Genomic DNA, 14,301 nt, shown 5'->3' with positions numbered 1-14,301 from the left:
TGCAGCAGACCTCTCCTGACTCTCCCGCTGCTCCTCTCAGCAGTGTATTTCCATCGATCTGCCTGTTCTATTCCCTGCTCTGTCTCTGGTGAATCTTCTCACCCCCTGCATTGCCGGCCTATACCCCAGCTCTTGTATGCATAAATAAATAAATCTTTAAAAAAATAAAATAAAATTCAACCATTCTCTGTGTGTACTTCTATACAACTTTCTGCCAATATTACTGAAGAAATCATATCACTTTAAGTAACCTGCCTGATCAAACTAACATGTATATATAGATAAATATATATAAAAAAAAACATAAACTGTCTAGATAATTCCTTTAGTCAATTTAGGATTGTGCTTATTATATCTTAACACTATATTTAAGAGAAAAATGACATTCAAAAAGGAGGCAATAAATGGCAGTCCTATACTTTTAAGTTTTGGAGTTTAAAAAAGTGTCAGTCTTTCCAGGTTCACAATTTGTCACAAACATAATACTAAAGTTTGAAGACAACAATTTAAATCAAAGTGTCTATCACTTTATAGATACTGGCTTTCTAACTTTGCTCTTATCTTCTTCCTCTTGTCTTTTCAACCCCATTCCACACCCACCACTATCTGCCACATTCCTACAAGCCTTCCCTATCACTCCACCCTGACCACAACCTGCATTCCAAACTACTAATTTATGTAGTATTTGTTTCTCTCCCATCAGATTACAAAGGAAACACACACTCTGAAAAAATCAGTCTACAATTAGAAAAACACACATACAAATTTTAAAGACTTTCAATCCTAAAACCCAGGGAAGAAAAAATTCAACATTTCCAGTATAGTGTTTAAGTGTTTCTTTCAAAAGTAACATCATATAATGCACACTCTTTTGTAATTGGCTTTTTTCTTTTAAAAATGTAACACTGGGCCTCTCTGGTGGCATAAGGGGTTAAAACGCAACCTATGAAGCTATCCACAGCCACTGCAGCATGAGTTCCAACCCCGGCCAGGGAGCTGCCCACATGGTGCAGCAGACCTCTCCTGACTCGCCCACTGCTCCCCTCAGCAGTGTATTTCTGTCAGTCTGCCTGTTATGCTCCCCACTCTGTCTCTGAGAAAATCCTAGGAAATAACGGAGAATTATTTCACCCATGGGACAGTCCTGTATCAACTCCTGCCAGTGACTGGTTGAGGAGCAAACCCAGAGTATCCTGCAGGGACAACGGCTAAGACTTCAGGAGAGTCCTCAAATACAGATACAGATACAGATGTTGATGTTTGGAAGTGGGCTGTCCCCATTCAAATAAGTAACAACAACTCAAGCGAAATGGAAAGGTAGTGACAACATTTGTTAAACTCTGTATCTTTCAATGCTTTGTATCATTTAAAGCTTTATAAATTAAAACGACTTAATATAAAATAGAACTGTTTTCTATTGAACATTTATATTTGCAACGAATCATCATGCCTTATGTTCTGTTTCCTAGGTAGTGTGTATGGGACTAAATCTGAAAGGCATCTCATCAGAAAATCTGAGGTGATTAAGGAAAAATATAAGCCATCAGGCTGAACTGTATAAAGTGTTTTTTGCAGATCAAAAATTATTGAATATCAGCAATTTCATATGGTTCAACTAAGAGAAAAATCACTGTCTCAAAGGATCAAAATACTAAAAAAAGGCACACCAGATATAAAACCAAGTCTGTGATAAGAGTAATTAAACTAGTATATATATAAAAATGTTTAAAACCTTTTTTAGTTTTATTTTTGTGAAAACACATTCACTTTGTAGGGAAAAGTACATAGCTGCAATAGACATCTACATCTAGTTTTACCTACTGCCAAAGAATAAAAAAATCTAACATGACATATGACCATTTTTACCTGCAAAAGGAGATTTTAACATGGGACTGTTCTCCACAGTGCCTTCTTGTGTCTTAGGCCCAATCCTCTGCTTGTACTGTTGTATAAACTCTGTGGAATGGATGGAGTCTACAGGACTCATTTCATTTGACTGTATGTTCTGAACATCACCTGTGTGCTCAGAAAAACAAACCAAGTCTTCAGTATGATGCTCTCCTTTCACTAGGTCACCACCGGACAATACTCTCAAGCTGACAGCAGGAAACTTCAGAACACTAGAGTTGGCTTCACCAAAACTCAAGGCATTTGATAAACCAAAATCATCGTCCTCAGGAATGGGGTTGTACCATATTTCTCCTTCATCATCTGCATCATTTTCCTCATTAAAGTCTACAGGACAATTTCTTGATAATGAATTATTTGGAGCATTACATACAACATATGTACAATATTCTTCAGATGATTTGAGGAATGGTTGTGATAACTGATGTTTAGGAAGAGAGACACGTGGGATGGATAAATGACTTAGCTCTTGGCATTTCTTATTTTCTTCTTCCAAATTAAAAGATCTCAGAGTACTCTGATATAGCCAATTGCGCTTCTTTGACACAGTGATGTTATTAAGTGGCTTATGACTTCTGAATCCAATATTATCCTTCAGGTCTTCAAGTTCTCTTCTCTGCATTGAAGACCCATATACATTTTCAAATAAATCTGTTTCAAAGAAAAAAAGGAAGGCAGAATATAATGTCTAGTAGACCAGAAAAGACATGTCACTTGAGAGTAGTTATTAAAATACTATTTTTAAAAGATAAAAAGAACAAAATATTAATCACATCTAGAGACTAAAATTGAACCAGAAAATATTTGGATTCCTAACTAAAAATAATTTCGATTATTTAGAAGTCAGATTGCTAGTATATATGCCATAAGGATCCTAAGAGAAAGGATAAACAAACTCCAGGATTTTGCCTTTATAAACATGATAGGGCTAACAAAGGGCAAAATATATTCTATAAAAAACTACTATAGAATGTTACATATTGTATGACTAACATTTGAATAATTTCAACTTGCTACTACAAGAACCAGTTTTTAGAAAACACAAGTAATATTCCTATATCTTCTTTTTTATAAGATTCATTTTATTGATTTATTTTTTTTAAAGATTTATTTTTTTTATAGAGGCATGTTTTTATTTGTTTGTTTGTTTGTTTGTTTGTTTTGTTTATACATGCACTGGGTACAGTCAGAAGCACGGGAGGGTGAGAGAATCACCAGAGCCAGAGCGGGGAGCAGAGCAGGCAGAAGGACCGAAGTACACTGCTGAGGGGAGCAGCAGGCGGCAGGAGAGGTCTGCGCGCCATGTGGGCCCCTCCTCCGGTGGCCTGGAGCAGCCGGGGATCGAACCAGCACTGCAGAGGCTGCAGGCAGCTTCGCAACCCAGTGCTCAACCTCTGTGCCACCGGGGAGGCCCAAGATTCATTTTATTTATTTATGCATACAAGAACTGGGTTGTAGGCCAGACATGAAGGGGGTGACAGGATTCACCAGAGACAGAGTAGGGAGCAGAACAGGCAGATCTATTGAAAAACACTGCTGAGGGGAGAAGCTGGTGAGACAGGAGAGGTCTGCTGTGCCTTGTGGGTTAGTTCCCTGGTCAGGGCTCAAACTCATGAACTCATGCCACTGTGGCTGGTGATAGCTTGACAGCACTGATATTTAACCCCTGTACTACCAGGAAGGCCCAATATTCCTATATTTTCACATAAAAATTAACTCTGAATAGAACTTTCAAAATAAGTATACCTTACCTATTATTAAATGTATTAATAATTACTAAAATTTCAACCTTTATTTCTTCACCATGTAGTGCAGTAACATCTTATATAGTTAAGTTATAAATATCTAGGGTACAAATAAAAATAAAAATCCTGTAAGGCCCCAGATTAGAATTGGACCTCATGTCTCACAGTAAGTACAATATAAGTATTATTTGCCTGTTCAGGCAAATATTAAGCAGTAAGAATAAATGAGTGAATAAAATAGCCACTGCCCTGAAGAAATTCATAGTGCAATGGAAGACATCAAATAATATGAGCATGTGTTTATATAATGTGATAGGATTCTAAATAAATATATGGCATTCTAGATATACTATATATATATATATACACACACATATACATGTATTTATCATTTATTACATATTAAGAGGAAAAATGTTTTGGCTTCTGAAGAGTTGCATAAAGCAGGTTTCCATGACAGTCAATAAGCTAAATATATACACTAATATTAATTTATTACACAGAGATAATTAAAACAAAACAACATTTCAAAAAATTTAACATCATTCCAGGTTTATAAATTATGGAACTGTGGTCTTGTGCTACTCTCTCTATATATGTATATAATAGTCTAATAAGGTGATAAAACACATTAAACTATCAGGAGATTAATGACAAATAACAAATTAGGTTCATGAATTATCAAGGCTTTCAGCAACCTCCCTTCTACTGAAAAAAAATCTCTTAAAAAACATAAATTTGTGTTTTTTAAAATCCTAAACATAATTTAACTAAGCAGATTAATAAAAAAATTAATATAAAAAAACAACCTCAACCAAGACTCAGAAGGGAAGGACGCTCCAATGAACAAACAGCCACTATGCCAGACATTTATTTTCTCAACAAATAGTTAGTGAGTGCCTGTTATGTGCCAGGAATGAGAGATAAAGCAGTTAAGAAACCCTTAACCTCACTTAACCTCCACAATAATCCTGAGAGAGGTTAAGTAAGATTAGTTATATGAGCCTCAAAAATATGAAGAATATGGTCAAGATGTTAGCCCTAGGCTTTAAGTTTAAGCCTGACTAACCTTAAAATCCATGTTCTTACCTACCTCCCCCACACCATACTACCCACTGAAAGTAATACACAAATAATCCTCTCTGAATTTAGCAATATCAACCTAGTTAACCTTATAATAGGGTGATTGCTGGTAAGGATTAAGTTAGATAAAGTTCTAAACACTTTGAAAACTACATAGTACTACTCAGAAAATAACTTGCCCACATAGTGGTGAAGTACTCAAGCTGATCTTATGTTCTCAACTACTATTTCATAATAAATCTGGATGGCAAATAAAAGCGGCATTACTTGGGTCTCCCTGGTGGTGGCACAGGGGTTAAGTCTCAGCACTACCAAGCTATCATCAGACACTGCAGCATGAGTTCAATCCCCAGCCAGGGAGCTAATCCACATAGTGCAGCAGACCTCTTCTGTCTCACCACTTGTTTCCCTCGGCAGTGTATTTCAGTAGATCTTCCTGTTCTACTCCCCATTCTGTCTCTGGTGAATCCTCTCACCCCCGCCCCATACACTTCTGACCTATACCCCAGCTCTTGTATGCATAAATAAATAAACCTTTAAAAAAATTAAGAACTGAAAATCAAAACATATCAGGAATCACTAGGGCTTTTGGGTTTTAATCGATTATATCCACTTGCCAGGTATATTGAAGTAAAAATCTATTTCACATTTAAGCCCAAATGTCCTATTATTTAATAGCATTTTAGACATTAACAGGATTTTATGTGTAGTTTTGACACAATTATAACTTTGAAGCAAAAGTATAAGATAATACAACTCACAATGACTACAAGCCACATCTTTTTCTCACATGTCTCAAAATTTTATATTGACACATTGAGCCCTATCGAAGTTTTTGACATACACAATAAACATGCTTCTACTTGCACTACATTCCAAGGAACTACAATGTGTAAAATAAAGCTACTAGCACACTATATTTAAGCGAATTGGATATTTTTCTTGATATAAGCACTTAATGAATATGTAATTATAGAAAGACTAATTACACTGTGAAATACAATGCTACAATTTTCATGGAACTACAAACACTTGAAACCAAATAGTCTGGTTGCTCTCTCAGGATATTTCAAAGTACAGGAGACTAACGTTTAAAGTTAGAGAGAGAGGGGCCTCCCTGGTGGCACAAGGGGTTAAGACACAACCTATGAAGCTCTCCGCAGCCACTGCAGCACGAGTTAGATCCCCGGCCAAGGAGGTGACCCATATGGCACAGTAGACCTCTCCTGTCTCGCCCACTGCTCTCCTTAGCAGTGTATTTCAGTCAGTCTGCCTGTTCTGCTGCCCACTCTGTCTCTGGTGAATCCTCTCACCCCTAACACCTCTGGCCTGTACCCCAGTTCTTGTATGCATAAATAAAATAAATCTTTTAAAAAAATAAAGTTAGAGATAAATAGGTACATTATTGTAATTTCCAATAAAGGCCAAATATATTCAGTTATTAAAGATAAACATAAGCAACACTTTATTTGGGGGCAGTATATCTTACTTGAGCAATTCTTTATAAATCATTTAAAGAATTTAATTTTTATCTCAGTTAATTAGATGAAATGTAAATTTCACAGAAATGGAAAACTATTTGCAATTTTCCTTTCCTACCCTTTTTATGCTAAAATTAACATCAAACCCTACTGGCAGAAATTTAAAATTACCGTTATTTTCAGAATGTACATATGTACTGAAAGAAGACACAAATAAAAATGTATAAAAGCAAGTGTGCAAAGTTGCAAGACAAAAAACTCTTTATTCTCTTGCAAGTATACATCACATGATACAATTAACAGAATCTAATTAAGTTATTTTACTTTGAAAATATGTAAAAGTATACAGAAGTGGCATTAAAAATGTTTCCACTCAGAAAAATATTCTATATAGTGGTGAAATAATCAAGCCAATCTTGTGTTCTCAACTACTGTTTCATAATAAATCTAGATAACTTACTATTTACTGAACATTTAGCACCCCAGCTCAAAATCATCAACAAACTTTCTGAGAAATTAGTACTTCAACCTTTACTGAAAGTGTACATACATCTTTCCATAACTTTAGAATTTTTACAGAAATAAACTCTTTTTTTGCTCACTCTCTTTAAATAAAAGTATAAACAAATAAAACTATTCTCAGATAAATAAAGACACAATGGAAGAAATGGACCATGGTTCCCCAACACAGCCTAGGTCAGAGGCAGCTCCCGCCCCACATTGAGACCATGGCCTAAAGCAAAGTATTCTTATGAACAATATATTAAGTTTAGGTATATACAAGGAGCCCTCCTTACAGAGTCAAACCTGGCAGCCCAGATGAATGCTAGAATAAACTTAAGCCTTAGGTATATAGGTAGGTAGGTAGGTAGGTAGGTAGACAGGAAGACAGATTGACTTCCCCAGTAAGCCTAAACGGGGAGAGTGGGTACAATGAAAACAAGTATTTTTTTTCTCTTTTATTTTTCTTCACTGATGTCCAGCAATAAAAACTCTTCAAGAAAAAGCTATGCAGGGCCTCCCCTGGTGGCGCAGCAGTTGAGCACCGGGCTGCGAAGCTGCCCGCAGCCTCTGCAGTGCTGGTTTGATCCCTGGCCTCCACGGTGAGTCCCACATGGCACAACAGACCTCTCCTGCCCGCCCGCTGCTCCCTTCAGCAGTTTATTTGGTACATCTGCCTGTTCTGTTCCCCACTCTGGCTCTGGTGAATTCCCTCACCCTCCTGCGCTTCTGACTGTACCCAGTGCTGAAAGAAAGAAAGAGAGAGAGAGAGAGAGAGAGAGAGAGAGAGAGAGAGAGAGAGAGAGAGAGAAAGAGAGAGAGAGAGAGAGAGAGAGAGAGAAAGAGAGAAAGAAAGAGAAAGAAAGAAAGAAAGAAAGAGAGAGAGAAAGAGAAAGAGAGAAAGAGAGAAGAGAGAAAGAGAGAGAGAGAGAGAGAGAAAGAGAGAGAGAAAGAAAGAGAGAAAGAAAGAGAGAAAGAGAAAGAGAGAGAAAGAGAGAAAGAGAGAAAGAGAGAAAGAAAGAAAGAAAGAAAGAAAGAAAGAAAGAAAGAAAGAAAGAAAGAAAGAAAGAAAGAAAGAAAGAAAGAAAGAAAGAAAGAAAGAAAGAAAAAAGAAAGAAAGAAAGAAAGAGAGCTATACAGAAAGTAGAGAATGCACTGAAACTTTTTCAGTTCCATAAAAGAAAACAGAAAGAGCAAGAGGGGAAAAAACATAAAAGAAAAATGAGCAGGGTAAGTGTCACTAAAGGGTAAACCTCTAGCTCAATTCTCAAAGCTCCCCAAGTCAGTACTCCCAACATTTCACTTTCCCTCTAGAACCCTAATGATGAGGGTAAGGCAATTCTCACAATGCCTGCTTGCCTTTCTCTTGGTTAAAAGCTAAGTGCCAGGCATGGTACCAAGTGGATTATCCTTTTTCATCCTCACAGCATCCTGAGACTGAGGCTATGAGGGCTTGAGTTACTTATCCAGGGTTACAAGTCTGGTAAGTGGTAGAGTCTAATCAGAAACTCAGACTCTGTATTCTGTTAACAGCTATACTATATGGCCTCCTCTCTTGCGGATCCCAAAAATCTCATTTTTATTGAGAGATGATAAGATCAGTATGGAGGGAAGTACTTAAAGTTGTCACAATGAAGTAGTAAGTCTAAATTCATACTTTAAAAACTGATGCAGAAAGACCTCCGTTGCTTTACTCTAACAGTAATGAGTTTAAGTATCAAGAATCAGAGTAGTAGAATGTTTTGAAAAAACATTAACAAATGTCTGAAAATAGAAGACGGGGAGCACTAAGAAGTCTAGACACTTACTACACAAAGTATGTACCAAAGAGCAGCACCTACACTGGGAGTTTGTTAAAATGCAGAATTTCAGCTCTCAAACTTACTAGTCTACATTTTAACAAGATTCTCAGGGCGCTCCTATGAACAATAAGTTTGAAAACCATGGCTCTATAATTGTGAACCATACTTTTTGAATGACAAAAATCTAAAAAACAGCCTTACTGATTCTCAAGAAATAAACTCCACTTAGAAATGTAGGGCTTTCAAATCAGCATACCACTTTCTGATGAATTTGTAATTCTCAGTGTTTTCCTGCCACCAACAACTCCAAAGGCAAGCAAAAGCAGAATTCACAGAACTAAAAAAAAAATTCACTTCTAGGATCAGTATGCAGAATTTTCAGAGAGAGATTTAAAGTTAGAAGACAGTCCAAACTTATATGCCTACCATTACTACAGTTAATGCACAAAGAAATTTGTTGGAAAAATTCAGAAGAATATTGAATTTTTTTCTCAAAATTTTTCTCATAAAATTATATCTCATAAAGAGAAGAACTTTTATATCTCATAAAGGTAAGAAGTTAGAGCTACAAAATACTGAGAAAACAATAGAAGGGAATCTGCATTATTAGAGTCAGCATCACTTTAAGATATAATGTACAAGAAAATACAGTTAATACTTTTTTTAAAATTATCAAAAGACTTTAGGCAAAATTTTACTAAGGTACATACTTTAAATTTTTTCTTTCACAGATCATGTGGCAGAAAAAAGTAGAAGACAACTAAGCTAATTATTTTTAAAGCAGTAACAGACCAAAAATAGTTCAACTTAGTGCTTTTGAATTTGAGTACTACATGCTAATTAAAACATTTATGAAAACTTATTAAGAAGTACAGTTGGCAAATATGAAAATTCTTTCCTAATCTTAAGGCTTGCAGAAACTTGACAATATTTACTACGTGTAATGACTTTAGATTTCTTAAATAGTCATCTCAATTAGGAACAAATTAGCCAACCTATGAACATACATACCCAACTGCATCGAATCACTGACATTATTATATTATCAAAAATTTTAGTGGTTCTTAGTAGGACTCAGAAATCAAAACAAGAAATCAGGGGGTCTCCCTTGTGGCGCAAGGGATTAAGTCTCAGCACTATCAAGCTATCTGCAGGGACTTCATCCCCAGCCAGGGAGCTAACCCACATGGAAAAGCAGACTTCCTCTGTCTTGCCCATTGCTCCCCTCAGCAGTGTATTTCTGCTCCCCACTCTGTCTCTGGTGAATCCTTTCACCCCCTACCTTTGACCTGTACCCCAGTTCTTGTATGCATAAATAAATAAATCTTAAAAAATAAATAAATAAATATTAAAAAAAAAAAAACAGGTAATTATTTTGGCTTCCATTGGCCACATGTCCTCAGAATTTTCCAAAATACCTATGCGGATTAGATATCCCTAGCTCATTATTAGTTGTTCTGTAATAAATCCTAAATATAAATGATGTTCTCATAAATGATATTGTATAGAAAAATGTAATATAAGCATTTTAGGCTACTAAACATCTTTCAATATAATCAAGAATGCACTGCTTCATGTGTTTTACAAAATATTATTTATTAGAATCCAAGAAACAGCAATTTGAACTAAATATTTTAAGGCAAAAGTTTAAAATGGATATCACAATGATTTAAAAAATGTACTATGCTAGTATTCTCCCATCTAAAACCTATGCTAGGATTCTCCCATCTTCTTTGCAACTTTGAATAATTTTCCTTTCTATACCTTGTTGAAATTCCAGTCATTTTCCTCAATCCAAGCAACTTAATACAACTAATTGGATCAAACCTCTAAAGAACTTTGAATCTCTTTAACCTATATAAATAGGAGTTTTGGAGTCATAGAAACCTGTGTTTGAGTTCACTTAATAGTTAGAATCCATATAGGAGTATATACAAACCATATACTAGTTTGACTAACAACTAGTCACTACTTACCCCTCTGTCTTTTTGGTTGTTGTTGATGTTGTTAAATGACAGTTGTCATTCTTCCACTGGGGAGTCAGAGAGTAGTGATAAAGATTACATGACAACCACATAATGTATAAAGTATAAAGCCAGAATGGTTTTAATAAGTTCAACTCACCTTCATGAAAAATAGTTTAAAAAAAACTTTCCAAATCTATACTAGATACATAAGCATTACACAAATTATATCTTTCCTAAAAAACAAACTGAAAGGAAATAACATCTGAAAAAGTTGTTTAACCAGAGATTAGCCAAGCTTTTAGATTTCTTATAAAATATTGAAAGTCCTATCAAATAGTATTTCTAGTATTTCATTTTAATTTCCCTTAAAGTTAGTTTTATTTGATTCACTTCTTAATGGAAAAAAATCAAAGAATTCATTGTTTCAACATTTATTGTACTTAAAAAATCCTTTAATGTTTACACTACAACTGAGGATATTAAAAGCCATCAAATGGTAAATGTTTAACCTTTGCAACAAAAGGGCAAAAAAATATTTGACGAAAGTTTTATACACATTTTTGTTATGGGTGAAATTTAACTATCTTTACAGAGGTAATTTAAGTCAAGATCAGAGGAAGTAAAGGTATAATGGCAATAAAGTAGGACACATGACTGATTATGATACTCTACTCCTGGAAACACATTTTAATAGGAATTAAGCATAGAATACAGCTCCCTTGACAACAAATGTACATTCCACTATCCTTTTCTTAAAGAAAATGGAATAAAATTGAGGGGAAAATTCGGCAGGTGTGGATTAGCAATTTATAGATTTTTTTTTTAAACTTCTCAAGTTTGTATACACTGTAAATGAAACATTTGTTTTGTCCCCACCTTGTGATTAGTTTTGTGAACTTTGTTTCTCCCTACTGTATTGTATTTTATTGGTTAAACAAAGCTAATATATATAAACCCAGTCCTGTAGGACCTGTAATTCTAACCAGAGAAACTGCCAAGTACTGTGACTACCTTACATTTAAGCATTCAGTCTTTATATGTTCACTGAAAGTCTTTATATTAAAGAGTGTAATTCAAAAGATCAAGTTGGTTTTGGCTCAATTTGAAAGTAAACTTCTTTCAGAAAAGAAGTTTTGCTATTTACAACGTAATTAAGAGATTTCTAGAACTGGTCGTGACCTAAGGCTTCCTTAAAAATTAAAAATCATGCACATGAAAAATAAGGAGCAAACTCCTATTTTCAGGACAAATATACTTAAGTTTACAAATGACTTTTAAATGTCTGCACTCTTATTTTGCTTCTGATTTTTGACGTTTTCCTTTTGATTATAACACACAAGTGTCCTTGATTTTCCACAATAAAAACCTTACTTTGCAGAGGTTTTTTTGTGCGAGGGAGAGAGAAGGAAAACCGGAGAGAAGTATGGGATGTCCTACCTGAGTAAAGAGAAATTTTACTTAAGGAAGTTTTGGTTATGGTTTGGTTTTGGTTTTTGGTTGTGTGTATGTGCCTGTGTGTGTGTGTGTGTGTGTGTGTGCAAGCGCGTGCCTGGGAAAGAGAAGGGGGAAAAAGTTGTAATGAGCAAGATGACTGTTTATGAAGCCCGTAAAGTCTACCTTGGATCAAACTCAAACTCACAAACTCCACAAAAGTCTCCACGGATTTGCCTAGAGCTACAAAGAATAAAAAATCAAGGCAGCACCGCCCATCTCTAAACCTACTAAAAGCGTGTGGTGAACTTAACCTTTACTCAAAGTGGCGCTTAGGAGCAGGCGCACGGGTTCTTAAAGAAGAAAAAACAAAGCCCCAAGCCCCAAGTTCCTCAAGCCTGTGTGTACACACACACACACACACACACACACACACACACACACACGTGTTGTATGCCTGAGAACCTCGAAATCGCATTAAGCTGCCACTTATATGACACTTACTTTGGCACCAGCTCGTGGCTGTCTGCAAAAACCTATCTTATTCTTCGCTCTTAAGACAGAAGCCTAGCTGATCAACACCAAAGCTCCAAATGTTAGCATTCCGATTGCAGAGCAGCCTACCTGTCAGCGTAATTCTTTGATCTGGAGCAACCGAGAGCACTCGGTTTTCACGCATTTTCCAAGCGGCCAGACTGGGGGAGGTTGCCCGCTCTCCCGTGACTTTGGGGGGTGTCTCCCGGGCGCGACCCTTCATTCCCAGGGACAGCAGGCGTCCTTTGTACATCCACTTCTGCAGCTTCTTGACTGTCACCGCGGGAGGCCTGAGGAAGGGGAGCCCCTCCTGGCCGTCTCCTTTGCAGCTGCGGATCACAGGGGACCCCGCAGGCCCCCCGAAGGAGCTTCGGGAGGAGCAGCCCGCGTCCTTGGAGCTGGGGGTCAAGAGGCCAGAGGGCGCCGTGGCCCCGGCTCTGCCTGCGCTCCAGCCGTCCATCCTGCCTCCACGTGGCGGGGGCTCTTCAGGGTCCCCACGCCGGCCGCCCCTGATCCAGCTGTCGCTCACCCACCGCTGCAGGGGAGGCTGCTGGGCACCCGCTCGGAGGCTGTCGAGGCTTCGGCTGTAGGGCAGCCGCATCCGAGGAGTCCGCCGGCGGCCTCCCCTCGACTCCCTCGGAGGCGACCTGGGCGGGGACACCTGCTGCCAAGGACGGCGGCCGCCTCCCCGCTCCCAGGCGAGGGGGCAGGCTCGGCGGTCCGGGGCGCCGCGGGGGGAAGGCTGCTGGCGCGGAGCCCGGGCTCCAGCAGGGCAGCCGCTGTCCGCCCAGCCCCGGCCGCCCCGCCGCGCGCCCGAGTCAGGGGGCAGGTCGTGCATGGCCTGGATCAGCAGATAATAGGCCTCTCGCAACTGGGTCTGCAGCCTGCCCGTCTCCAGGCGGCCGCCCTCCGCCCCCGGGGAGGAGCCCGCCGCCGGGGGAGGCGGGGGCCACCGCTCCGCCTCCGCCCCCTCGGGCTGGGGCGCGCGCGGGTCGCCGCCGGGCAGGTTCTCGTAGTAGTCGGCGTCGTCGTCCTCCCGCTCGCCGGCCTCGGGGCCCGGCGGGGCGCGCGGAGGGGCGCGCGTGAGCCCGCGGCCGAGGGGGGCGGCCTCCTTCCCGCCGCGCTGCCCGGGCCCCAGCGCCCCAGCCGGCTCCGGACGCTCTCCCGGGACCCGCGCCGGCGGGGGCGGCTGCAGGCTCAGCCCGGCTCCGCCCGCGTGCTCGCGTAGGGGGGCGCCCGGAGCACCCCCGGCGTCGCCCTCAGCAGCCGAGGAGGCCGCCACCGTGGCTGCCGCGGCCGCCCGGAGCCCGAGCGCCCCGGTGGCGCGGGGACCCCGCCTGCCCCGGAGCCTGGACAGGGTCCTCCGCAGAGGGTCCGCCATGCCCTGCGCCTCAGCAGCCAGGCTCGCCCCGGGCGCGCGGAGAGGTCCGAGCCCCGTTCCGGAGAAAGCCGCGCTCGCGGAGGCGGCTCCCCATGACCGGCGCTGGCCCTCGCGGGCTCCTCACATACTTGGCATAACTCAGCCGCGGAAGGGTGGGGGAGGGCGGCGCCGCCGCAGAGCGCATGCCCCGGAGCCCCGGGCCGCGACGGGGCGAGCGGGGTGCGAGCCGCGGAGCTCGGGTCCTTCCGTGGGCGCGCGGTGCGCGGCGCGGGCGAGGCGGGGGCGCAGCGAGGGAGGTGGGCGAGGGTGCGTGCGCCCCCCGTCGGGGTGCAGTGAGAATCCAAACGAGGAAAAGAACGTGTGGGCTCGGGACAGGCGCCTGCAAAGTTTGCGTTAGGGAGACGGAGAAAGGGAATTTGCCCCCCTGGCTGCCACCCCACCACCTTCCCCCTGGCCACCATTGCAGGA

At 40.5% G+C, this 14,301-nt stretch overlaps 1 protein-coding gene across 1 annotated transcript in view; it reads right to left on the bottom strand.

The window, feature by feature from the left end:
- The window catches only part of SYDE2 (synapse defective Rho GTPase homolog 2), a gene marked incomplete at its 3' end in the record, with an annotated part of 40,325 nt that extends 27,020 nt beyond the window's left edge, over positions 1 to 13,305 (bottom strand). Inside the window, exons 1-2 of the mRNA XM_084243053.1 lie at positions 12,543 to 13,305; positions 1,867 to 2,559 (exon numbers count right to left, since the gene is read on the bottom strand). Of these exons, the coding sequence (XP_084099179.1) occupies positions 1,867 to 2,559; positions 12,543 to 13,290 (1,441 nt within the window). The 5' untranslated portion in view covers positions 13,291 to 13,305. The remainder of the gene's footprint in view (positions 1 to 1,866; positions 2,560 to 12,542) is intronic.
- Between the last annotated feature and the right edge of the window lie 996 nt (positions 13,306 to 14,301).

The sequence above is a fragment of the Talpa europaea genome, assembly GCF_964194135.1.
Source record: "Talpa europaea genome assembly, chromosome: 9".
Lineage (NCBI taxonomy): Eukaryota > Metazoa > Chordata > Mammalia > Eulipotyphla > Talpidae > Talpa > Talpa europaea.
Note: the sequence above shows the minus strand (reverse complement) of the source record. Positions and strands in the feature narration are given on the sequence as shown.